This window comes from Propithecus coquereli, unplaced genomic scaffold, assembly GCF_000956105.1.
Source record: "Propithecus coquereli isolate 6110/MARCELLA unplaced genomic scaffold, Pcoq_1.0 Scaffold54, whole genome shotgun sequence".
Classification (NCBI taxonomy): domain Eukaryota; kingdom Metazoa; phylum Chordata; class Mammalia; order Primates; family Indriidae; genus Propithecus; species Propithecus coquereli.
The window spans coordinates 316,942-340,633 of NW_012151285.1; the positions used below are offsets into that span (position 1 = coordinate 316,942).

The following is a 23,692-nucleotide window of genomic DNA, read 5'->3' on the forward strand; positions in this document are numbered from 1 at the left end:
GTGCACAGCCTCCCTCCGCCCTAGCAAGGAAGACACACACAGGACGAGAGCACCTGCGGGAGGGAGAGAGGACAAAAGGGCCTGGGGGAAGGCAGCCACCAGGGAGGGGCCGAGGCTTCAGGTGCCCAGGATCCCAGCCCCACAGCAGATGCTACTTGCCCTGTCCCCGCTGGGATCCCCAGCTGGAAATGCTGGTGGGGGTGTGAGTTTGCAAAACTCCTCCTCTCACAACATAGGGGTGTGTGTGTATGAGAGAGAGACACACGCTCTCCTTGACTTATTCCAAAGACCAGAGACGCTCTTTTTACAAAAGTATTTTATTTTAGTAAACAAAATACTGGTTCTTTTAAAAGCATATAAAAATTCACATTGTTTTAAGTTAAAGGCCCAGGTTGGGAGTTTATCCTCTGACACATCACTCAATGGTTCCTGCTTCTCGGCTGGAGTCCACTGGAGCTGACATTTACATTGCAAAATCTAGAAGGGAAAACCAAAGGGTAAGTAGGAAGGAAATGTTTGATAAAATTACAGTGAATGTTTTACTTGTTCAGCATTAACACTTAAGTTCAGCCGTTCAGACCTGACAAACAGAAACTACTCAAGTTTATCTATGAATGAAAGTATTTTTAGCACCACAATTTCCCTTTCATCTGAAAACATGTTTTGTTTAAAACAAGGCACCAGTCTTTGAGAAGCTGCCAACCGGAGACGGGAGGACCAACTCCCCAGTTAGTTCTAAGCTCAGCGGGGAAGCCACCCAGCCCTACTTAACCAGCAGGTCTCCGGTGATGTCTGCAGAGAAGAAGCATTTACGATCTCACATCTAATCTTCCTCTTCTCAGTTTAACACGCAAAATGAGGACTGTCAGGAATATAAATTCAATCAGCAACATTTCAATGTAAACTGCCTTCCCTCACCCTTTAAAATTTCTCTTCCCCCTTCCTAGTGCCTGCTCCTGAGTTTCAGTCAATGAAACAACTTTAAAAAAAAAATCGATAAAAGGCAAGGTTCCGTAACAGTAACTTCTGCCCTCACTGAGGACCAGCCAGCGGCTGCGGCTACTGGAAAGGGTGAGTAAGCAAGTGAAGTGCTTCCACGAGCCCACGTGCCTGTATTCAGGAAGGCAGCGCGGCTCGGGCTGGGCATGGTGGTTGAATGAGTTTGACCTCGGTTCAATTTCCGGTTCTGCCCTTCACCAGGTATGGTGTGAGCCATTCTTTCAATCTGGATATACCCCACAGAGCTGTCAGGACTGAATAAACCAGCTGTCTGTGAAATGCTTAGCAAAATGCCTGGCACAAAATAATCACTCAGTAAGCGTTGCTACTGTTACTCATATGTATGCCTTTAACCTCATGGTCTACCAGTACTGCAAGGGGATTCCTATTTACATACGCACGGAATCGGAGCCGGCAGCGGTTGTGGAGGTCACCCAGCCCAGTGGTTCCTATGGTGACCTGTTGCTGACAGGACTACGTAGAGACATCTAATGGGTTTTCAAAAGAACAGATGCCCAGACACAACCGTAGACAGAATGGAATCTTCCTGAGGCTGGAGCCTGAGAATCTGCATTTTAATAAGCATCCCAGCAATTCTGATCCTTATCCAGGTTTGGGAACCACTGATCTAGAACCCCCTACTGCCATATTTCAATCCTCTTTCAGAGAAGCCCAGAACTCAACCTGATAGATGAAGAGATTGTATCAACACAACAGAATCGAGGAGACTGCTGTCATGTGTTAAATCTGTAACAGGGGCCTTGATGTGTTTAACTCCACGAGCACGATCTCGGCCTCCTGTGTGCACTGCGACAGGCACCGGGCTACAGTGATGAATTAAGCCCTCATGACTGGTGAGGAGGTCATCGGGAAGGGCCCTCTGGCCTGGGACTAACCAGCAAGGCTGAGGGGCGTGAAGGTCTATGGTGGCCAAGGTAAGGCCCCTAGGAGTGCAGGGAGGAGTGGGAGAGGTGGCAGATGAGATCTGGGTTAAGCACATGTTGACAAGGGACTTATCTGCCACACCAAGGAGTCAGACTTTATCTTGAAGGTAACACGGTTTCTTAATCAGGTCATTTCTCAGTCTTCAAATGACCTGTGACTCCCCACCTCTACCTTCTCCACTTCTGTCTAGAAGCTTAAACACCTGCAGTCCCTGACCATTGGGGGACTGTTAGGAATCGGGCCGCACAGCAGGAGGTGAGCAGCAGCGGGCCAGCGAGTGAAGCTTCATCTGTATTTACAGCCGCTCCCCATCACTCACATCACTGCATAAGCCCCGCCTCCTGTCAGATCAGCAGCGGCATTACATTCTCATAGGAGCTCGAACCTTGCTGTAAACTGCGCGTGCGAGGGATCTAGGTTGCGCACTCCTTACGAGAATCTAATGCCTGATGATCTGAGGTGGAGCTGAGGCGGTGATGCTAGCACTGGGGAGCGGCTGCAAATACAGATTATCATTAACAGGGAGGTTTGACCACACAATAAACGTAATGCACTTGAATCATTCCAAAACCACCCCCCCCCCCGCCCCCTGCTCCATGGTAAAATTGTTTTCTATGAAACTGGTCCCTGGTGCCTAAAAGGCTGGGGACCACTGTTATACACAACTCGGGTGTTTTTAGTATGTGTGCTTCTCTGGGGAGAATGCCCACAGCTGTCATTAAATTCTCAAGAGTCCTGAGACCCAACACCTATAAAAAACCACTGCAGGATTAGAGAAGGGTGAACTGATTAGTTCATCCTCCGTGCACCTTGGCTCCACTACAGTCAGGGTCGAGGATGAGGGTCTGCACCTTAGAGGGCAGGGGGGGCCATGTGCTCTCACGCAGCCCTTCGGACCTGAGGGACGTGGAATTCTCAGACCTTTCACATCCGTTGATTGGCCGCCCTGACCACTGCCTGGTTCCCATTCACAAGGTCGGGTACCTCGATTCCCCTTCAGTTATCTTTCTTCTCTGGCTGCTGCTTCTTCTCAGCCTCCAGTTTTTGCTGTTTTGCTTCCATCCTTTTCCTTTGGTATATTTTCACTCCAGCAAATGCCAGGCAGAGAATTAATGTCTTCGCTGCCAAGATATACAGCAGCAAGGGCACGTGTTCAAGAGCCTTCAAGAGGAAAGAAACCATTCTAAACGTTCCATCATCGATATGGGATGTTTCTTTATCGTCACACAACCAGTATTTACTAAGCACCGATTCTGCCACAGGCACAAGGCTGGGTGCTGGGGCTACACTGGAGACCAAGCAGACAAGGTCCCTGTCCCCGTGTGGCTGACAGTCTAGTTACACGCTGCTCTTCATCACTCGCTTGCTACCGGCTTCACGGAGGATCACCAGGCAGCTACAGGCGTAGTGCCTCTGGTATCGTGCAGTTTGCTGGCCTCCCAGGTCCCCACTTCTGCAGCAGCAGCCGGGTCCAGTGAGTGGAGCCTGAACTGGGAGGCCTGGGTCACAGCTCTGCTCTGCCACTGACTGACTGTGTGACCTGGTCAGTCACTGGGCCTTTCTGAGCTCCTGCCTCTTTGTCTACAAAGTAAGGCCGGACCAGACCTTCTTTCTGGAATCTCCAGCTCTAGCACCCTATGATTTCCTCGTTTCCAGCAACTCATTAGCACTGGCATTTGAAGATAAAATAAAATATAACAAAACTCAAAACATTAAAGCTTAGCTACTGATTAACTGCTGCCATAAACCCACTGGCTAAAACGAAGTCTGGGGACTAACCATGGATTTGAATTTCCCACTCTTTGCACTAGTAGATTTTATAATGAAATTCTATATAGCACGATGGTATCTCAGAGTAAATACTATCCCAGTTTCATTCACATGGTTAACATGACTGAATGATAATTATGAGATTTTTGTGTTATTAAAAATTCCTTCCCAAATAAAGCGAACAGGTATGCTTCTGTTGAGTAATCACTATTTTACAGGACTAGGTAGAATCTATTCCAATGAAATCATTACATTAAATTGCCAAATATTATTTATTATATGTAATACCAATAAAATGAGATTCTACTACAGGGAGTACGTTTGAACCTCCCTCTAACAGTTAGTTTAACTAAAAGTGACCTGAAACTAGTGAGAACAGTAGTTCTCACTGAACTAGGGGGCTGAAAGGAACTCTCAAGATGACCTGGTCTAATCCGCCAGCTTGTCTTCTGAGCAAGGCGAGCAGAGCCGCTGTGGTTGAAGGCCTGCCCGTGTCCTGCAGCTCGCTCAGGAGGAGGCTGGAGTGAGAACGGACAGTCTAACCCCGGGCCAGGCTCCCTTCCCCTGTGTCCTGATCTCCGATGAAGTGGAATGAATGAAATCACAATTTATGTACATATATGTTACTATAATTTTATTCAAATGCTTTAAGACTCAGACCTGGATGTGGATTTCACATTTAGAAGACCGAGCATTGGCTGCTGTACACTGGAAACTTCCCGGGTGCTAAGTGCCTTACGAGGTTCTTCACGCTTTCTCCACGGGGCAGACGGACCACCCTGATCGTGGAGCTGAGAACACGCGAAGGAGGGAGAATCTGACCCGGCTCTGACCTTCACCATCACAGCGTCCTGCGACATGTATGGTGTGCTCCCCACCTTGGCAATTTTACAATTAAATTATGCAAATAAACGAGGGCTTGGCTACTGAACTTGCCAGAGGCAACTGGACTCACTACCTGTGAAAGCATTTAACTGGGTATGTACCGAATCTGCGGCAGGTTGTAAAGTGATACAACGAGAATATAATGGACATCATGGGGGGAAGGGAATACAAATATTTAAGTCATTTTAACTAAAACACGAAAAATACAAGAACACTCCATAACCAGACAATAGTTTTCAACGATGAAATCATTTTAACAGTAAGGAATAAACACAAAATACTTGCTTCAGAAAGATCACTCTGGTGATAGTATAAAAGATTTACAGTTACAAAAGTAAAACTTTAAAACGTTTTACCCTGGTAAACATAAGCTTCTTAGAATATTGATTTGGTTTCTAGGTTCTTCCTCCCTTAGACCTACTGCTAACCACTGCCCCCCACCCACCAATCCGTTTTCTTGAAGGTTCACATTGTAGAAAGGTGAAGGTTTGACTCCATTCAAACAAACCAGCTGTGAAAAGAATGTCTAACATTGTTATATACACCTCTTTGCAGGTTTACTAGGATTTTCTAGGCTAACTGAAGCGCTGAATCATACTGGGAAAGTTAATCCCTTCTGATTTTCTAAATCTCTCTAGAATCAGTCCGTTATGGTGGAGCCCACATGATAGCCCATGGTTCTCTGTGATAGTCGCAGGAAGGTACTACTTCAACCCACTGCAAATGGAAACTCACGGGCCAGTGGGCACAGGTTAGTGGTGCGGTATTTACTTTCTTTTCAAAGGCAGTGGCAAGAGGCAGAAGTCTGGGACTGAGGAGGAGGCAGAGTGAGGGCGGCAGAGGTCAAGGACTCTAAAAGGGCTAAAGCAAAGGCTTGGGGGGAGCCCCTTCCTGCCCCTCTCGAGGGCACTAAGCTTCGGTTGTGTTAAATCCCTCCCTGATTTCCTTCTAACAACCCCTTACATCTCTCAAAATATGCACACCTCCAAGGAGGAAAATGAATGTTGTTGGGGTGGACTAGATCTATGCTACTTTTTAAAAACAAAACCCCAATACCTGTGAAATGGGAATAATTAACTAATAATTAAATAATGAGGCCACACTCGTTGCTGATGCACAGTAGTGCTGACTGTCGCTGCCAGCCATGGCACACTGAGCCGGAGGAGAAGGCACAGGATGCCTTCAGCTTCCCGCAGCTCTCTGCAGTCGGCGTAAGCGGGGCCCGTTCCTTTCTGACACTACCCAGAAGGGGCCTGGGTTTAAACACAAGGCTGCCCCACGGTTCTGTGTCTGCCTACAGCTGGGAAGGTTTGGGTCAATTTTGTTCCTGACGCAGGACAGGACTGTCACAGGCAGGACTGGGCTGGGGGATTAAGTGGGTTGGTGTCACTCAACAGTTAAAGAGAAAACTTCTCTACGCGATGCCTTGGACCAGTGTGCATCAGCATCACCTGGGAACTTGTGAGGAATGCAAACGCTCAGGCCCCACCCCAGACCTACCCAATCAGAAACTCTTAACTAGTCCTCAAAGGGACTGCCGTACACGTGCAGTGGGAGGACCACCGCCTTGGAGCACTAAACAGAATGCTTTGAACCTTGCTGACACAGCCTTTGGTAGCAGTTACTGCCTCCCACCCCTACCAACTTAGCCACTGCAGCGGGTGGGAAATGGCCTCTCTCAATCTCACCCCCACTTTCTGCTCCTTCCCCCTTCTTCCCCCTCCCACCCCCACCACTGTGCTCAGGCCCCCAAAAGCATGTTCAACAAACTCCCCTAGTTGCTGCCTCCTTCAGAAGACTCACTATGCTTCCTTAACTTCAACCAGGTCTTCCTGGAGAAGAGTCCCTCTGCCCTCCTGCAGGGCCCCCCAAGCCCTACGGCCACAGAGCTGGGGGAGGGGGAGAGCCACTCTCCCAGCTCCCTGATCCTGCTTCCAGACCCTTCCAGTTTCTCCTTGCAGTAGAAAGCTGCTGGAGGTTTTGAAGAGGGAAATGTTTATAATAATTGAAAAGACTACATACAACAAGATCTTATATTTGAAAATACACACACCATACTTATATACATGGAAAAAAATACTGGAAGAAAATACACCAAAACTGTTAATACTTAATAGTAGCCATCTCTGGATGGTGAAACTACGTACAATTTCTATTTGATTTTATACTTTTCAAAGTGGCTAAAATCACATATTTTAGTGGCTGCTGTCTTAACCAATCTCCGCCTCATCTTATGGACTTCAGGGATTAAAAGTGGCATTTCCTTTTCTCTGTAAAACCTGCTGACAGTTGCCATAGCCACTGAATGCCTCTGGCTGGCAGGCGACTCTGGTTTCCGGTGAACCTCTGCTCCTACCAGCTGAATGTTGTGTTTACGCACCAACCAGTTTAGGTTGTACTCAATGCTATATAAGTAATTTATTTAAACACGGCTCTTAGGAAATATGACCATGTAAAGAAAAAGTTGTTTCTGTGAAAACTGAATTGAATGCTTTGAAAGATTCAAGTCTGAGTTGGAAAAAAATAATGCTATTGGCAGGACAACTGTCAAACATTAGGGAAAAGCATCAAAATCTGGAAAGATTTTGTATGCAGATTGCTTCATAAGATCTTAATCCATTGTTTTAGTCATTTCAGACTCCTATAACAAAGTACCACAGTTCAAGTGACTACAAACAAGAGACATTGATTTCTCACAGTTCTGAAGGTTGAAAGTCCAAGATTAGGGTACAGCACGGTTGGGTTCTAGTGAGGACTCCCTTCCAGGGTGCAGACTGCCAACTTGTTAGTGTACCCTCAAACATCAGAAGGAGGGCAAGAGAGCTCTCTGAAGTCCCATTTAGAAGGGCACTAATCCCATTCCTGAGGGCTCCAGCCTCAAGACCACCTTCCCCAGGCTCCACTTCCAAATACCATCACACTGGCATTAGGGCTGCAACATACCAATTTGGTGGAGATACAAACATTCAGTCCACTGCATCTACTTTAAAGAAACTAAAATGTAAAACTACAGGTAAAGCTTTAAAGGCATGATTTTTGCAAGAAAAGCAAGGCAGATCTGAAGTTAGCAGACACGCATTCAAAGGTCTGGCCTTCTTCCAGAAGTTTGGTGAATAAATGTACGTTTGTATGTTTTAACATTAAATATTATTATGCTTTCATTTACTTTTTCTTTTTAATCAATCTACTTCTATAGAACTTTTATTCTGAATTTTTACAATCAGGAGGAAAGAAAAAACCCAAGCCATAAATACTTAAAACTATTCTTACCTTCCAGTTCATGGCAGACGAGCTGTGAATTTACTCCTGACCAATGTAGGCACCCCCCAGACAAGCACATGAGGAGAAGGAGCTAGAAGTTCAGGTTCAGGTTGCTGGAAGGTCTGATCTGGGGGTGGGGGAAGAAAAGAAACAGGTCAGTTTGGGCTTTCCAGGGCAGACCGCCTTAGGAAGATGTCTCTTTGATGGAAAGAGGGCACGTGAACCAAAAGCAGAGAGACGGGTTGTGTCCTGACAAGGCGACCCAGAGCCTGGTGGGAAGCAGACAGGCTGGGTGAGGGCCAAGACAGGCCTGGCTCTTGTTGAGCAGAAAGCTCTCCTCAGCCCCCAGCAGAGGTGGCAGTGCCACTCCTAGGGGACATGTGCCCCCATCCCATTCATATGTGGAACTAAGAGCCCAAGTACAAAGGCTGTACCTCCACCCACCTCCTGCCCTGAACACGGGCTGGTTTGTGGATGGGTGTCTTTCTGTTTCTCAGGTCCTCTGAGTGTTGATCAAGGTAATCTTGGTTTTTAAAAGGTTATCTGGAGGCAAAGGAATAAGTGACAGGGGAAAAATTTATCCTAAGAAAGCAATTCATATGTAGAATTCCCTCTAAAGCACCACGGAAGGCAAGGCAAGATGTGACAAGGAAGGGACACAGCCAGAGCACAGGATTTGCTCTGGGGCCTCACAGGTCACTAATTTTAGAACACATACCCCAAGAGCCAGAAGACTTGTTCTGTGCATGAAGAACCTACACACTCTGATAAGTGACTTCCCTCTGAGGCCTTGGTCTCACCTGTAAGTGAAGAAAGGAGGTGTCAAACAGAGGGTCTAGGACCCTGACTTTTTCTGAAATTCAATGATTTATAGCCTAAGAATCATCACTTCACTTTATTGTGCCAAGCTGTGCTAAAATGCTTAGATGAATTAACTCACTTAGTCCTCACAGACTGCCCAATGAGGTAGCTGATTACTCCACTTTATAGAGGAAGAAAGAAAGTTTAAGTAACATATCCAGGGTCTTTCAGGTGGGACTGGGATTCAGACCCATCCGGTCTGGTTCCAGGGCCTTAAACTCAGTACCATCCTGATGCAGGCAGAGAGCTTCGCATTCAAAAATCATGGTGACACTTTCCTTTAAATGTACTTACAGTTAGAATTAAGAAAAGTGGCAGACAATTTTACAGGCCTTTAGAATGGGAATAAGATGAACTTCAGGGAAGATGTTTTCAAAAAAAAAAAAAAACATTAAATACAAAAAGCATGTAAATATAAAAATTCAAAAATCATGTTTACACGTTATAGTAAATTTACTTACAGTTAGAATTAAGAAAAGTAGCAGACAATTTTACAGGCCTTTAGAATGGGAATAAGATGAACTTCAGGGAAGATGTTTTCAAAAAAAAAAAAAAACATTCAATTACAAAAGCATGTAAATATAAAAAGTTATATCTCATCTCTTCAAGGTTATAGTATCTTGAAAACAAGCTAGTAGTTGGCACAAGATAGCCAAGTTTTCCCCAGGACTTTTTCAAAGTCAGATAAGCTAGCAATATGAATTTATACTGTAGATCTGTTTAGATGTAATCATGGTAACTGAAGGTGCTATAAAAAGAAAATCACAGCCTCAGACACCTGTGAAGAGCTGGCCCCAGAGATCATTCAGTAAGAAAATTCCTTGCTAACCACCCATAAGCAAGGACATGCAAATTGTACCTGTGTCTATCACCTAAAGCTAAAGCCTATCCAATTCTACACCAAAATGAATTACAAGTTTATCTTACAGGTAACAGGAGACAACATAGAATCAGGCATTCTTCCACCTTCCTAGGGACATCTACATAACTGATGCTTCCTTCATTCCCTTCTTTTATGTAAAATGTAGATTTCTTGGGCCTCACAAGGAGGTAGCCACTACCTCATCATCCCCCACCCCAACCTCCCTGCCTTTTTCCTTCTCTCTGTATGCCTATAAAATGCTGAAGTTTCCAACATCCCCTTCAGAGAAACAGCCACAGCTTGTCTGCTGTTTGTGGTTTTCCCAGGCGCATCCTCAAAATCTTAGCTTAATAAACCTCCACTGATTGAGATTTTTGCCTCTGTCATTTATTTGGGTTGACAGTGCTCATGACCTTCCTGTATCAAGGGCCCACTTGTCCTTATGTAGCAGCAGATTCTGACCTGCACTGAAGAAGTATGTTCCTAACATGTTATAACTGTTGCTAGAATTTTCACTTTGAGTATCTCTGATAATCTTAGGGACTAGCCATGTTGTATATTAAAATAAAATGTTTAAGGCTTATAAATTTTATTTTTAAAATTCCTGCTTTGAGTTGTATACAAATATAGTAGGTGACTTTGGCTGTTCCCCACAAATTTTCTGAGGCCAAATGACAGACCCAGTAAATTGATTAGGATATTGATTTCCAAAGACAAGGACAAAAAATAGGTCCAAACATCTTGCAGGAGGAAATAAATGAAAAAGAACATCCAGTGGTCTGGCCCCTCTGGTAAATACACGCTGTGATACTAGCAATGTGACCTTAGACAAGTCACTTGGCCTCTCTAAGCCTCGACTCCTCCATCTGTAAATTCTCCTTCAGAATGGACTGTAAACATTAAGCACCGTGCTCAGCACACAGAAAGCACTAAATAAATGTCAACCATTATTGTTGATAAATCTTTCTCCTTGCAGTAATGGACATGCCAAGCTGAAGGACACAGACGAGTCGCACCCAGAAGAGAATGTAGTCATTCCATGACAGCAGGGCATAAAGAATAAGCTGAGACCCAGGAGAACTGGAGATCTGGGCTCTGTTCCTGGTGGCACCAATGGTGGCACACGTGACCTGGGGCAAGCCATTAACCCTATGAATCAAAATGTTCTCATTTTAAAAATCAGAATGCAAAGGATAATTCTTCGACTCTGGAATTCACAACTCCACCATCCTCTCTGATATTACAGAACCTGACTGGAGAATATACTCGTGGCAAAAATATACTTCAACTGGTGGTTGCCTCAACTTCAACTTCTAGAGTGATAGAATTCAAGCTCTTTATGAAAGAAGCCTATGTATACTCAGTCTGCAATAGGAGTGGATGGGGTGGGTGAGGGTGGAGGATGACAGGGCAAAGCCCCCTGATTAGCCCTACTCATTCCCACCCACTGCCTCTGAATTACTTCTCCCCACCTCCCTTAAATTACATGCCCCAAGTCAGCCATTACCATAGCACCCTGCTCCCTCCTGCAAATGAGAACTAAGAAAGCTAAAAATATCACTGAGCTATTTGCTCTGCTGCCATATGTACACCTGATGCAATATTACAAACAAGAGGCAGCCGGTATCTGAGGGCTGAACTGCAAAAGCCAACAAGATGAGGACAATTTTGAGAGGCATAAAAATCTATGAAGGACAGGGAATTTTAAACTTACCAGGGAACTATCCAGTCTTAGCTTAAAACTAAACAAACAAACAACGCCACAATTAGCTTAGCTACCACCCCAAATTATTTCTATCTCCCTAACTGCAAAAGTATTCTGAGTTTTCCTTTGCCAAGTTTGTCCCAGAAACAAAAAAACATATTCGCTAATTTTGGTTAGGCCAATTAAAGCAATATAGACAATCTATTGCCCACGATCTACGTTTTCTTCTTGGCACACCTAAGAAACTCAAGGGTCAGTCTATCTCTTGGTGGCTAACTCCTTCCAGCCACTCGTCAGGCCCTGCCCTTTGTCTGAACTTCCTTCCCACCCAGTATCTACCCCTTTCACGCCAATCTTTCACCCAATCATTTTAGGTAGGAGTAGGTCCGGGGAGGGGGCTATCAGGTGAACCTTGGGCATCACCTGGCCCTCCTGGCTCTGCACAGGCCTGGAGGGTAGAGAAGCAGCCCCAGCCGATCTCGGCGGCTCAGACTCCACATCTCATCACCTCAAGGATACGCTAGGAGCGACCCATGCCCTGGGAGAGCCGCGTTGGTGCCTGCATTCGCTGTGCAACCCTGGGCGAGTTGCTGAACCCCCGTGGGCCAGTCTGGAGTCCTCTTCCCCCGACCTCAACACTCAGGGCCGTCATCGCTTCCCCCACCCTTCCACAGAACGGTGTGTCCAGAACATTCACCCGTCCCCCAAAACCCTTCGGAGACCAACACCCTCCGGCCGGAACCAACGCTGGGCCCCGCGCGGGCTGCGTGCCAGCCTGAGGGCGGGTCCTGCGGCGCCGGGGCGGCCTGGCCAGGCAGGGCCGCTCTGCGGGTGGGGCCGCAGCGCCCGTCACCCTCCCCGGCCCTACCCGGGGAGCCGCGCGGCGGAATCCGGCAAGCATTAGTCCCAGAGAGAAAACGCGATCGCAGGGCCAGCCACCAAATCCCAGCGCCCAAAAGAGCTTTCGAGCTTAGGATCGTGCTCCCGCCGACCCCGACGTCACGCACTCACAGCTCCCAGCGGAGTAGCCTCCGGCGCCAGCACACAAACCACGACTCCCGCAGTGCTGCCGGGGAAAACTACACGTCCCGAAATGCACCGCTTCGCGCGCCGGCGCAGTGGGCCCGCGCAGCCTCCGTGGGGCGCAGGCGCAGTGGGCTTGGGCCGCCTCGGCGGGGACCGCTCTGTGCGCCGGCGCAGCTAGCAAGGGCTGCTCCAAGGGGCTCAACAATGCATGCGCAGGCGCAGTGGGTCCCAGGCGAGCCTCCCTGAGGCTGTGCCTAGGGACTGCAGTCCGGGCTGGCCTGGCATTGAGGGGAGTGGTGGGATGTGGGCCGGCACCTTGGTCCAGGGTTGGGGGCATGTTCTCTTTCTGAACTTCCTGAGCTGGAGGAGGACGGCAGCTGGAGGGCTGGTGGTCGCGGGGTCCCTTCGCCTTCGGCTGTCCCGCATTTCCTGGGTGCCCCCACTGCTGTCTGCTTCTGAGGACACGTGGGTCCCCATAAGAAGTGTCCAAATCTAGCGTTCATTTTCTTTGACAACATGCATGCATTTTCCTTTGGCATAACAGCGAGGATCCCCAACACTAGGTTCCCAGATGTCTTTATTCAACAAACGCTTCGCTTCGTATACGCGTGCAGAGCTGGAGCCCACTCGGTCCTTGCTCCTTGGGAAGCGCGAACTGGGTCCCGAAATACGAAGATAGCAGGACGGAATGTTGGTAGAGTTCTCACTGTGTGCTCTGCTCGCCTTTCCACGGATGAGGAAACTGAGGCCAGGGGAGATTTAGTGGCTGGCGCTAGAAAACGCGCTAATTGCAGTGACACAGTGGAGTTTTGAACCTAGACGATCTAATTGTAACTCCCACCAGGGCTCTGTGATGAAGTAAGAGACACTAGGGGTGCAGAGGAGAGAGCAAACGGGTAGGGATTTGAATCTGTTGACAAGGGAAGTTTTCCCGGAGAAAGTAACACAAATAGCTTTGTTCTAAGCACTTTGAGGCTCTTGTCTAAAAGTTTCATAACAAGCTAATAAAGGATTCGCAATAATTACAGTTGAGCTTTGAACAATCAGGGTTTGGGGCACTGCAGTCAAAACTCTACCTATAACTTTGAACCTTACCGAAAACAGTTGATAAACATATATTTTGTATATGCTGTATTCTTACAGTAAACGAGTAAAGAAAGTATTATTAAGGAAATCATAAGGAAGAGAAAATATATTTACTATTCATGAAGTGGAAGTGGATCCTCATAAAGGTCTTTATCCTTGTTGTGGTCACATTGAGTAGGTTGAGGAGGAGGAAGAGGAGGGGTTGGTCTGAAGCGGTGGGAGAGGTGGAAGGGGAGGTGGGAGAGGCAGGCACACTGCAACTTTTATTGAAAGAAATCCACGTGTGAGTGAATCAGCACAGTTCACACCCGTGTTGTTCAAGGGTCACCTGCATAACCATTTCACAAATGAAGAAATGGAGACACAAAGAGATTAAAGTAATTTTTTTTCCCCGGGATTTTAAGGCCAGCAAGTGTCAGAGCTGGGACTTGATCCAAGGTAATCTGAATCTAGAGTCTATCAGATCAGCCACTACCATGGTTTCCTTTTTAAATAGCCTCAGAGCTATGCTTTAAGCCTCTTACTCAGGTCACGTGGAGCCAGCAGACCAAGCAGAAGGAACTCTAAAAGCAAACAGCGTAGAGAAAAACAGCAAGTTGCTTGAACTGGCACTTTTAGGTGCTAGGCAGAAAGTGGAAAGCCTGGGTTTGGTGGGAGTTGATCCTGGAGTTGCAAAATGTAGCAAATGGTTTCGACCATTATACACACAACATGCTTGTAAAGATCTGGCTTTTCTCCCACTTCCCGAAAGTGAAGTTGACTGATAACCCTCTATGTTATCACTTACACTCTCAGTGATAAAAATAAAATGTATTTAATTAGGAAAACCTAGATTTTTTTCCTTGGATTGTTTCCCTGTGTCAAAGGTAAACAAAGCCAGACACTAGTTAAAGCAGTAAGGATAGACTAGATTCAGTAACGATGGCAACAGGGAAGAGGGTCAACTCCCATTAGTGCAGAGGTGGCTGCGTGTGGGTGCAGGGCTGGAGCAGGGTCAGGGAAGTGGAAATGTATGAAAAGTGGGACAGGTTGGTCAATGTCATCTGAGTTTGTTAATTGGTGCATACCTGGAGGAGAAACTAACTTCTATCTATGATGGGGGCAGTAAATTAGGGCAAAGCCCTCACCTAGCAGGGAGAGTTTGAATGTTTGCATTTCAGAGAAACAAAACAGTTCTGTGTGGTGGAAGATTTACATCTCAAAGGGGGAGAGAAAGGATTTATAATTGCAAGCTTTCTAAAGTAACTGCTCTAACAGGGGGTTCAGGGGCCTATCTGCCTGTCACCAGGTTTTGGCTGGAACAAATGGTAAATTCTCCGGGCAGCCATTCACTTTTCTAAGGCAGGCACTTTAAGGGGGCCTGGAGTCACCCTCAGGATACAGCCTTCAGCTGTTAGAAACTATGCAAGTGTTAGTTCAAGTCTCTTAGTGTGCGAAGGTGGATGAAATCATTTGTGCCAAGAGTCTGCAGTTTTTATAGGCCAAGGTTGGGGTCTAGTCAAGAAGAGGGCTGAGAGGAGCCTGACTCATTGGTTTAAGGAGAAAGTCTTTGTCACCTGGTGGGAACCTCACACCCCTGTCTGAATATAGAGCAGAGGCCTGGGATTTATAGCCCAGTTGCTGCTCTGGGCTCCCTGGGATGCGTGTTTCTGTGTGCGACAGCATTTCTGGGTTTCTGACCTGAGGGAGGAGGCCACTTTTGCCACATCTGCTCTTGGAATATCAATGGCTTTCTCAAACACTGTATGGAACGCTTCTGTTAGCATAATTGCAAGTCTGTTATTAGGAAACAGATACCTTGTATGTATCTCACTCTGTAATTTTAGAGAGACAAAGCTTGTACTTGGTATGGGAGTCCCACGAGCATGCTTTGCAGAAGAGCCCCTGTTCTGAATTTTGTCTTAGTTCCCCGAGGCTTGAAGCCCTGCACACAGTTGCTGTGCCAGGCTGGGAAGGGGAGAGAGAACATGGCAGACTAGGAGGCACGAAGCTAAAAGATGTTGAGGCCCTGCACATCTATTGCCATTGACTTCCCATTCTCAGCTGCTCTGAGAGAGGAGACCTTGCTCGTGTCTGGCCTGCCCTCCTGTCCCTGCGCCGGCTCTGTCTACTTTGTGTTGCTCTCTGGTAGGACCTTGCCACATTCTGTCATCACGATGCTTGCTCTCTGACTCCCTCTCTGCTGTGTGAATTCCTCCAGCTCACAGAGTCTTGTGCATGTCTGTGCTCCTGGGGTCTAGGCCGGTGACCCAAGTAGACCAATGTTGCCTGATTGAATTAGCAAATGAAATCATCTAATCTCAGTGGGCTGTGGTTTTCTCTTGTATAAATGAAGTAGTCTGCCAACAGCAGAATGATCAGCCCTGACATTCTATGATACCGTGCACTCCACCGTGCAAAATGTTAAGCAGTTACTGTCTAGCTTTTCAACAGACATCAGCAAATTAGACACTTTCTGTACTTTTAGTTTCTTCAAACATCAGTGAAAAATTATAATGCAATAGAATGGTTTATAAAGTAACATTATAACTTTTTATTATTTTTTCTTAAATGACAAGAATGTCTAAAGGTTAGTTTTCTGCAAAACTTTGAACATTCATTTAAAAATAATGTTTCTCTTGCACCAGGTAGTTCTTAAATATTTGACTTCTCTGGTATGGATCATTTGCCCTTTGAAATGTTTGTCCTGTCTTCAGACTTCCAAATAAGGGAAATGCCAGGAAAACAATAAATGTAAAGTCACCTCATGGCTCTGTTCATTCATTACTCCAGACTCTGCATTCATGAAATAATAAATAAGTTCTCTTATGTCAACCCAGTGAGCAAGTGATAGATCTTGAACCTCAGCTTCTGGAAAGTACATCTGGGTTGTTTATAAACTGAATTTGTCACATACAAATGATGTTTCACGAGGAAGAAGATTCGGTGATTTGTAAATCTGTGCTTTCTATCCCACCGCCACTGCCCAAGCACTTTCCTTCAATTTGGCTTTATTTTCACTATTGACATTGATTAAAATGACATTTCCATTGCCCAGAAAGTAAAAGAGGGCTTCAGCACAAAATAGCGCTCCAATAAGGAAGCATAAATCACTGAAATTGAAACGTCATCTGTCTTAGTTGGCCAACCGCATCATCTCCATGAAAATTCTCAGCAGAGAGGAAGGAACTCACTTTCTTCCAAACAATGACAATTTGGACTTGCTTCGAGGCGCTGGCATCTCTTCATATCTGGATATCAGATATCGGTTTGGTGCCTCTCTCCCTTATCAGGCGGACGTTTTGAAATCTACTGCACCAGTATTCTCATGGATGGTGGCCTTTGATTCTTCTAGATTCAGAATTTGACTTCTGTACTTTTCCTGCCAGTCATCCACAATGTACTGGTGGTAGGGGTCGTTGGAGTGTTCCTGCCTCTTGGATTTCACCGTGCTCACCAGGATGGCTACAATGATGAAAGAGAACATTCCGATCATCACCATGAGGTACAAGATGACGTAGTAGAAGTTCTCAGCATCAACTTTGGCCTGCAGTGCCTCTTGCTCAGCTGTCGTGTTCCTGCGCCAGTTGTTCATATACGTAACAAAAATCCTTTTGAAGGCATCTTCCAGGGTCTGTGTCAAATTAGATAAAGGAGACATGTTTCCCTCCTGCTGCAATTTAAATAATAAAACAGATGAACAAGGTTAAGGAAACAGACCCTTTCAGCATCTGGCTACCTCAGGGGAGGGAGGGAGACACAAGGGGAGAATTAATATTATTTCCTCTTAACCTGGCTGGTCATTGGTTGAGTACATGTTTTGTTAGTCTTTAAGCTGATTATATACATTTTATTCATTTTTTGCATGCATGATTATTTTACAATAAAATTTTAATGGAGGACATATACACACACACACATTTTGATATCATTATATGTGTAAACAAATGTATACACACATATGAAAATGGGGAAGACTGGAAGTAAATAAATCAGAATGTTACTAGTGGGTGGTGTACTTAAAGACCTAGATCTTCTTTATGCTTTTCCCATGTTCCAAGTTTTCATCAGTAATCATGCATTACTTTTGTTTTTAAAAAGATCAGTAACCACACAACAACTAGGATAATGCCAGGGTCATAATAAGCACTCAACAAATATCAGTGGAATGAAGCAATGACTCCATTTATATTCTCTGTTTTTAGAGAATTGTGGGGCTTTAGATATAAGATTGAGGCAAAAGTTTGCAAGGGACACTGACAGACATTCCAATTTGTTCCATCTTCTATGTCTAGGCGGTGCCCTGTCCCAAGTATCCTCAAGTGAGGGGTATGTACATTTACATTTGAAAGAAGTACTTTATGTAAGTGATGTAAAGAAACAATCTGAGAGATCATTCATATTTTCCAAAGCCATCTCTCCTTTTCATCCCACTGCACTGCCGGGCCACCAATATCTCTCACCTGGTTGATGCGATGCAATACAATACAGCTCTCCCCAAAACCATCTCACTGGGTTTGTATGCGCCCCTCTCTGCTCTGCATAGCGGTCAATGTGCTTCCCCCCCACTCTTTTTTTTTTCTTTTTTTTTTTTTTGAGACAGGACCTTGCTCTGTTACCCAGGCTTGCTAGAGTGCAGTGGCATGATCATGGCTCACTGCAACCTCAAACTCCTGAGCTTAAGCAATCCTCCTGCCTCACCCTCCCAAGTAGCTGGGACTACAACACCAAACAAGCACACTTGGTTAATTTTTCTATTTTTTGCTCAGGCTTGTCTCAAACTCCTGGCCTCAATCGATCCTCCTGCCTCAGCCTCCCAAAGTGCTAGGATTACAGACGTGAGCCACTGTGCTCTGCCCAATGTGGCCTTTTTAAGACAGAAATGGGATCTTGCCATTTCCTTGCTTTTAAAATGATGCAATAGCTTCCTGTTGTTCTTAAAATAAAATCCTAATTCTTTAACAGGGTTTCCCCAGCCCAGGCTGGCAGGCTCCTGACCACCTCTCCAGTTACCTCTTGCTCACCGCAATTTGGTCACACCTGTCTTCTTTCCTCCCAGTCAGTAAGCTCTCTTGCCTCAGGACATTTGCACATTCTATTCCCTCAACCTGGAATAACTTTGTCCTCCTCTTTCACCTGCTACATCTTCAATTTTCAGGTCCCTGGCTAATTGTCACATCTTCTGAGAAGACTTCCATGATTTGACTCTAAATCAGTTCCTACCACCACTTTTCTCCAATAGCATCTTCATCTTTTTCTTCAAAAGCACTCTTTACATATGTGGGAATTAAATGTACACTGTGTGTGTGTGTGTGTGTGTGTGTGTGTGTGTGTGTGAGAGAGAGAGAGAGAGAGAAAGAGAGAGTGAATTATTGGCTTAGGGTCTCATCTCTCCACTCGACTGTTTAGTCCGTCACCTTTGTCTAGCCTGGGATGGCAAATGTCTGGTGCAGAGCCTGACACACAGAGAGCACTCAATGCATGTTAGATGAATGAATTAAATTGCCAGGCACTTTGCTAGGCTTTGAAAATGCAGAGATGATAGGAACTCTGTCTCTCGGAGGCTTCATTTAATGAGAGAGAGCAAATAAATGACGATGCAATGTGCAAAGAGTCACAATAGGTATGAAAAAAGAGATAAAGGAGCTCAGAAAATGGGGCTGAACACGGCTCATAGATGGGGCAAGTCAGTGCAAACACAACTGGACCCAACACAGGCAGTAAGCAAACCTGGGATCGGCACAACCTACAGGTCCACCTACCCAGTAAAACGCAAGTGTCGCAATGGTGGGTCTGCCTGCTACTGTTCTAAAAGCAGTGCCCCCTCTCTGTAACACGCGTCTTTTCTTTCCTTCACGAAAAGAGAAGTTTCAGCTCTCCCCATCTGGGAAAGAGACATGAATAAACTTCCAGGTATTTGTCCCACAGAATGCGCCTTCCCAACATTTCCCTCCTTCAGAAGTACTGTAGCCAAGACAGGATGTTTCTGTCAATCTAACATTTTAAGTTCTGTTATTCAAAGAACTCTAAGACCCTTCTTTCCGTCTCCGCGCCACACAAAGCCTAGTGGGTTGGAAGGAAACTTAACAAATAGATCAGATTGCCCCAAGCTACACAAAGCACATTTTCTAAGCAATGTAACGGAGACAAGCTTTTTTTCTTCTTAAAATAATACAGCTCACTGAGAAACAGTGGTGCCGAGCTGGCTTTCATTCACACTAGACTTTGCCTCTGGCTCTTTTACTCTGGAAGAGACAAAGTCTACCAGTTTTGGCCGAGTTTACACTCATTTCATCCGTCAATAGACAAGCCCGCCCTCACCCTCTCCAGCCCTCGGTGCCATGTCGGGTTAATCTGGAAAAGTCCGTGGGGCAAGATCACTTCACCTGAGTGTTTTCACCTCCTGTGGCTTCCAACCCGTCTCCACAGCTTCATCCAATAAAGAAAACTGTGATTGTGCCAGCTCATACGTCCCCAACACCCTCTAGAGAAAGTTCAGTTTCCTTTTGTGAAGCCAAATCGGAAAACTGGGGAGCACAAAGACAGCTAGGACAGAACCGGAAGAGCTAAGTGGACAAAGTAAAGGGCTGGGGGTGGGCGCAGAACACCCCTAGGGGTGGGCGTTGCTGGGAGCTGTGTGACCATGGCAGAGGAGAAAACCGGAGAGGGGGACCCTCTGGGTAGGGAGTCAAATACCCTGTCATGTTCTCCCCGTGGTGCTGTCAAGACTGGGATTATTCTAGGGATTGTTGGTTATTGGACAGTCCTTCTTTAAAGGCATTCTGTGTACGCGCTGGGTCGCAGAGGGCCCTGCCTTGTTCCTGGGTTCCCCGAAGAGGCAGCAGCATCGCAAGGTCCTGAGTGATTTGCGCCCTTCTGCCACCCGGTCGCCCACGCAGCTCCGTCGTGGACTGCGCCACTGAGCTTGCAGCTCCCCCAGTTACTCTTTTAAGTGAAAGAAGTGAAGGTCCTAACACTCTACGGCAATGGCCACAGCACAGGCCACATTCACTACCCACACCTTTCTGCAAACGTTTTCATCAAAGTAACTCATGAGCTTCTCACTGTATGTGAAAAATCCAGGTAACTGCGCATACGAGGGAGCGGGCGTGGGAGAGGGATGTCTTGATATTTAGCAAGGCCACGGAGACCGGATGCCCCAGACAAGCCGTAAGATTCAAGGGCTGGAATGGGATGGGTCACTTGAAGTATGTATTGGGGAGGAAATGGAGATGGAAGGAAAGAGGAGAGAGCGGTGACATAACCCTGGGCTTCTACGTGAGTTTTCCGGTGTCGTCTGCATGAGGAGAAAGAAATACAATACGCTACCTGATCTGCCCAAGTCTAGGCAGACACCCCTTTTCTGTGCTCTTCTGCAAACTACCATGTTGGTTTTGTTTCCTTTTTTTTTTTCCTATTACCCATTTATTCTCTGAATTTTTTACCTCCACGATGTTTAGAGAGATTAAGTAATTTGAATCCTGACCACATGAGAGCTTGAGCTGCTGGAGGCAGGGATGGTTGCGTTCATCTTTGGGTCCCAGGCCCTGCACAGTGGTGGGTACAGAGCAGATCTTTACTGAGTGTTTGGTGAATGAATGAGTGAATGAATGACAGTTCCTCTCTCTGTGGAATTCAATTAGAAACCACCAGAACAATGATTCTTAACTTAATTGGGGGGGGGAGGTTGTTATAGATCCTTTGAAAAATGAAATAAAACTATGTTATTTCATTTTTTCCCCAGAAAAGCATACACATGCACACACACAGCTCTACATCCAATTTTATGGGACTCCTGGGCCCCCGAAAGCCCATCCAAGAATTTTTCCAACAAAACACCTTTGAGATAAGGGATTTCAGTGCTGAATTCCACTGGAGTCACTTGGGTTTGTTTCCAGGTGTAGGCATGGCGGCACTCACCAGCCCTTTAGAGCTAAGTGGCCAATACCGTCCATTATTTGTTCGGCAATTCTAACCTGGACAAAGGCCCACTGCTAAGCAGATCAGGAGGTGCTTTTTGATAAGACTTAGTCACAGAGATGAGACGGGCTTGTGGGGATTAAATAGCTAAGTGCTGACCCCCCCGCCAGGCTGAAAAAATAAGGTCCAAGGGGGATCCCCTTTCTGAATATTGACGCACGAGATACGGCTGAGTAGTCCGTGCCTGTTCCATGACCACAGGAAAGAACCAAATCATAGAATATGAAAGCAGTTTCATTGAAGGATATTATGCCAAAATATATTTAAATTATAAGTGGGTTCATTTAAATTTTTGATTCCCAGAATAACTATTTAACCAGTAGACATCACCCATATTTCGTATACATACTTATCCTACCCCCAAACAGAATACTGTAATAGGCATTTACTTTAGAAATGCTAAGACAACTATTATCTGTGTTCTTTTGAACCATCATGAAATTGCCATTTGTATAAGTTAGAAATGGTCAAATATTGGCAATTTTATGTGTTTCAACCTAACAGGACCTACATTTCCAATAAAGAGTTTTTGCTGAGTCACTAAGGGTGGACCCCAGAGATCATGTGGGCTGGCTTGGTCTTTGGTAGGTGGAATAACATAGCCTAGAGAGCTTAAATCACCTGTCCAAGATCACAGGGCTCTCAAGCTGGCCACAGTGCCTGGACTAGAACCCAAGTCACCCAGGCCAGTGCCCAGCACTCACTGTCCTAGCAGAGGTCACACATTCCAGTAATTCTGTTTCCATTGCCTGTGGTTGGTCGGCTCAACTGGGTAAAAGACACAAGACCAAGACCACCGTCTGAGCTTACTCACCTCATTCATTGCGCCCTGTCTCCCAGTTACGGAATGATCTCCTAATTCCAGCGGTCCCTGTCACAAATGTGCATGATTCATGACAAGGGCAATCTGGGCACTATAAGGAAAGTAACATTCATTTGACCCCAAAGTCCAAAGTTCTCATTTCTTGAGAGACGGTGGGTCATTGGTGTCACCCGGGCCTAAGAAAGGCGTCAATGTGTTTCATTTTCCTATCAAGAATAGCGAAAGAGGCCGGGCGCGGTGGCTCACGCCTGTAATCCTAGCACTCTGGGAGGCCGAGGTGGGCGGATTGTTTGAGCTCAGGAGTTCGAAACCAGCCTGAGCAAGAGCGAGACCCCGTCTCTACTAAAAATAGAAAGAAATTAATGGGTCAACTAAAAATATATAGAAAAAATTAGCCGGGCATTGTGGTGCATGCCTGTAGTCCCAGCTACTTGGGAGGCTGAGGCAAAAGGATTGCTTGGGCCGAGGAGTTTGAGGTTGCTGTGAGCTAGGATGACGCCACGGCACTCTAGCCCGGGCAACACAGTGAGACTCTGTCTCAAAAAAAAAAAAAAAAAAGAGAATAGAGAAAGATATTTATTTCATTTACCATGAATCTCCCATTAAAAAAAAAAAAAAAAAAAACTTTCAAAATTTTTACCCAAAAGCAGTCACTGAAGCAATAAGTAAGGTAAACACAAGGAAGGAAGGAAGGAAGGAAGGGCGAGAAAGCTAGGCCATACACGAGGAAAATCATTCCTTTTATAGTTTTCTGGAAAAGGAAAATAGGTAACTTTGTTACTTAACTCCTCAAAAAACGAAGAATTTATAATAAAACGTACCTATGTGGTATGTGAGTGTATGAAATTCCTTTACAAAGCCAGGCTGTTCTGAACCTTCTGGCTGGAGCTGGTGAGCTCTCTTCAGGGTGGACGTAAACCTCAGCCTGCCGGAGACCTTCAGCTCGTGACCAACTGAGCCCTCGCTAACCGCAGTCTGCAATCCCAGGCTTTTGTGAACCCAAATGTTTAATCTAATCTTATGTGGAAAGTTAAATACTGACTGGCAGTTGGGAATTAACGTTGGTGCCTCATGGGGTGTGCCCGTGTGGAGTGTGGCTTTGGGCAGAGTGGCACACGTCCCCTCTTTGGGCCCCAAGATGCCAGCTCCAGCCAAGGCAGGGCCTGGGCACAGTGAGCGTCTCTACCCAGGCAAAGTCTTCCCTTGGAGCAGCCTCAGCAGGCAGCACATTCCCCGTGAGAACACAAGCTAAAGGACGGGGTCAAGGTGACCCAGGAGAGGAGCCAAGCATGGCCATCTCTGGGTGGTTTCGTGGGTCGAGGAGAAGGCCAGTATAAGTTCAGGCAGGTGCCCCTGTTCGGAAGCCCTCCCAATAAGCTAAATTTTGTTTAAATACCCCTCTCTGGGACCCTTTCCAAATGACTTTGTGACATTGTTGTCTTCTAAAACTGGTCACAAAGGTACTATATGGAGGAGATGGAACCCAAGTCCAACAAAATATTGAAAGTCC

At 46.0% G+C, this 23,692-nt stretch overlaps 2 protein-coding genes across 4 annotated transcripts; both read right to left on the minus strand.

Moving 5' to 3' along the window:
* Window positions 1-336: 336 nt before the first annotated feature.
* On the minus strand, window positions 337-12,352 carry SMIM11 (small integral membrane protein 11). 3 transcript variants are annotated; one of them, XM_012657360.1, is made up of 6 exons: window positions 12,300-12,352; window positions 8,579-8,660; window positions 8,305-8,403; window positions 7,870-7,987; window positions 2,929-3,105; window positions 337-477 (listed from the first exon to the last, which is right to left on the minus strand). In XM_012657360.1, the coding sequence occupies exons 4-5, from the start codon at window positions 7,879-7,881 to the stop codon at window positions 2,941-2,943; spliced, it is 177 nt and encodes a 58-aa protein (XP_012512814.1). In that variant the 5' UTR covers window positions 7,882-7,987; window positions 8,305-8,403; window positions 8,579-8,660; window positions 12,300-12,352; the 3' UTR covers window positions 337-477; window positions 2,929-2,940. The 3 variants fall into 3 exon arrangements, with proteins under 3 accessions (XP_012512814.1, XP_012512812.1, XP_012512813.1); XM_012657358.1 differs by lacking the exon at window positions 8,305-8,403; XM_012657359.1 differs by lacking the exons at window positions 8,305-8,403; window positions 12,300-12,352 and adding an exon at window positions 12,157-12,287.
* Window positions 12,353-16,362: 4,010 nt separating this feature from the next.
* KCNE2 (potassium channel, voltage gated subfamily E regulatory beta subunit 2) lies at window positions 16,363-23,126 on the minus strand. Its single transcript, XM_012657362.1, has 2 exons — window positions 23,004-23,126; window positions 16,363-17,052 (listed from the first exon to the last, which is right to left on the minus strand). Exon 2 carries the CDS (start codon window positions 17,038-17,040, stop codon window positions 16,669-16,671), a length of 372 nt encoding a protein of 123 aa, XP_012512816.1. The 5' UTR covers window positions 17,041-17,052; window positions 23,004-23,126; the 3' UTR covers window positions 16,363-16,668.
* Between the last annotated feature and the right edge of the window lie 566 nt (window positions 23,127-23,692).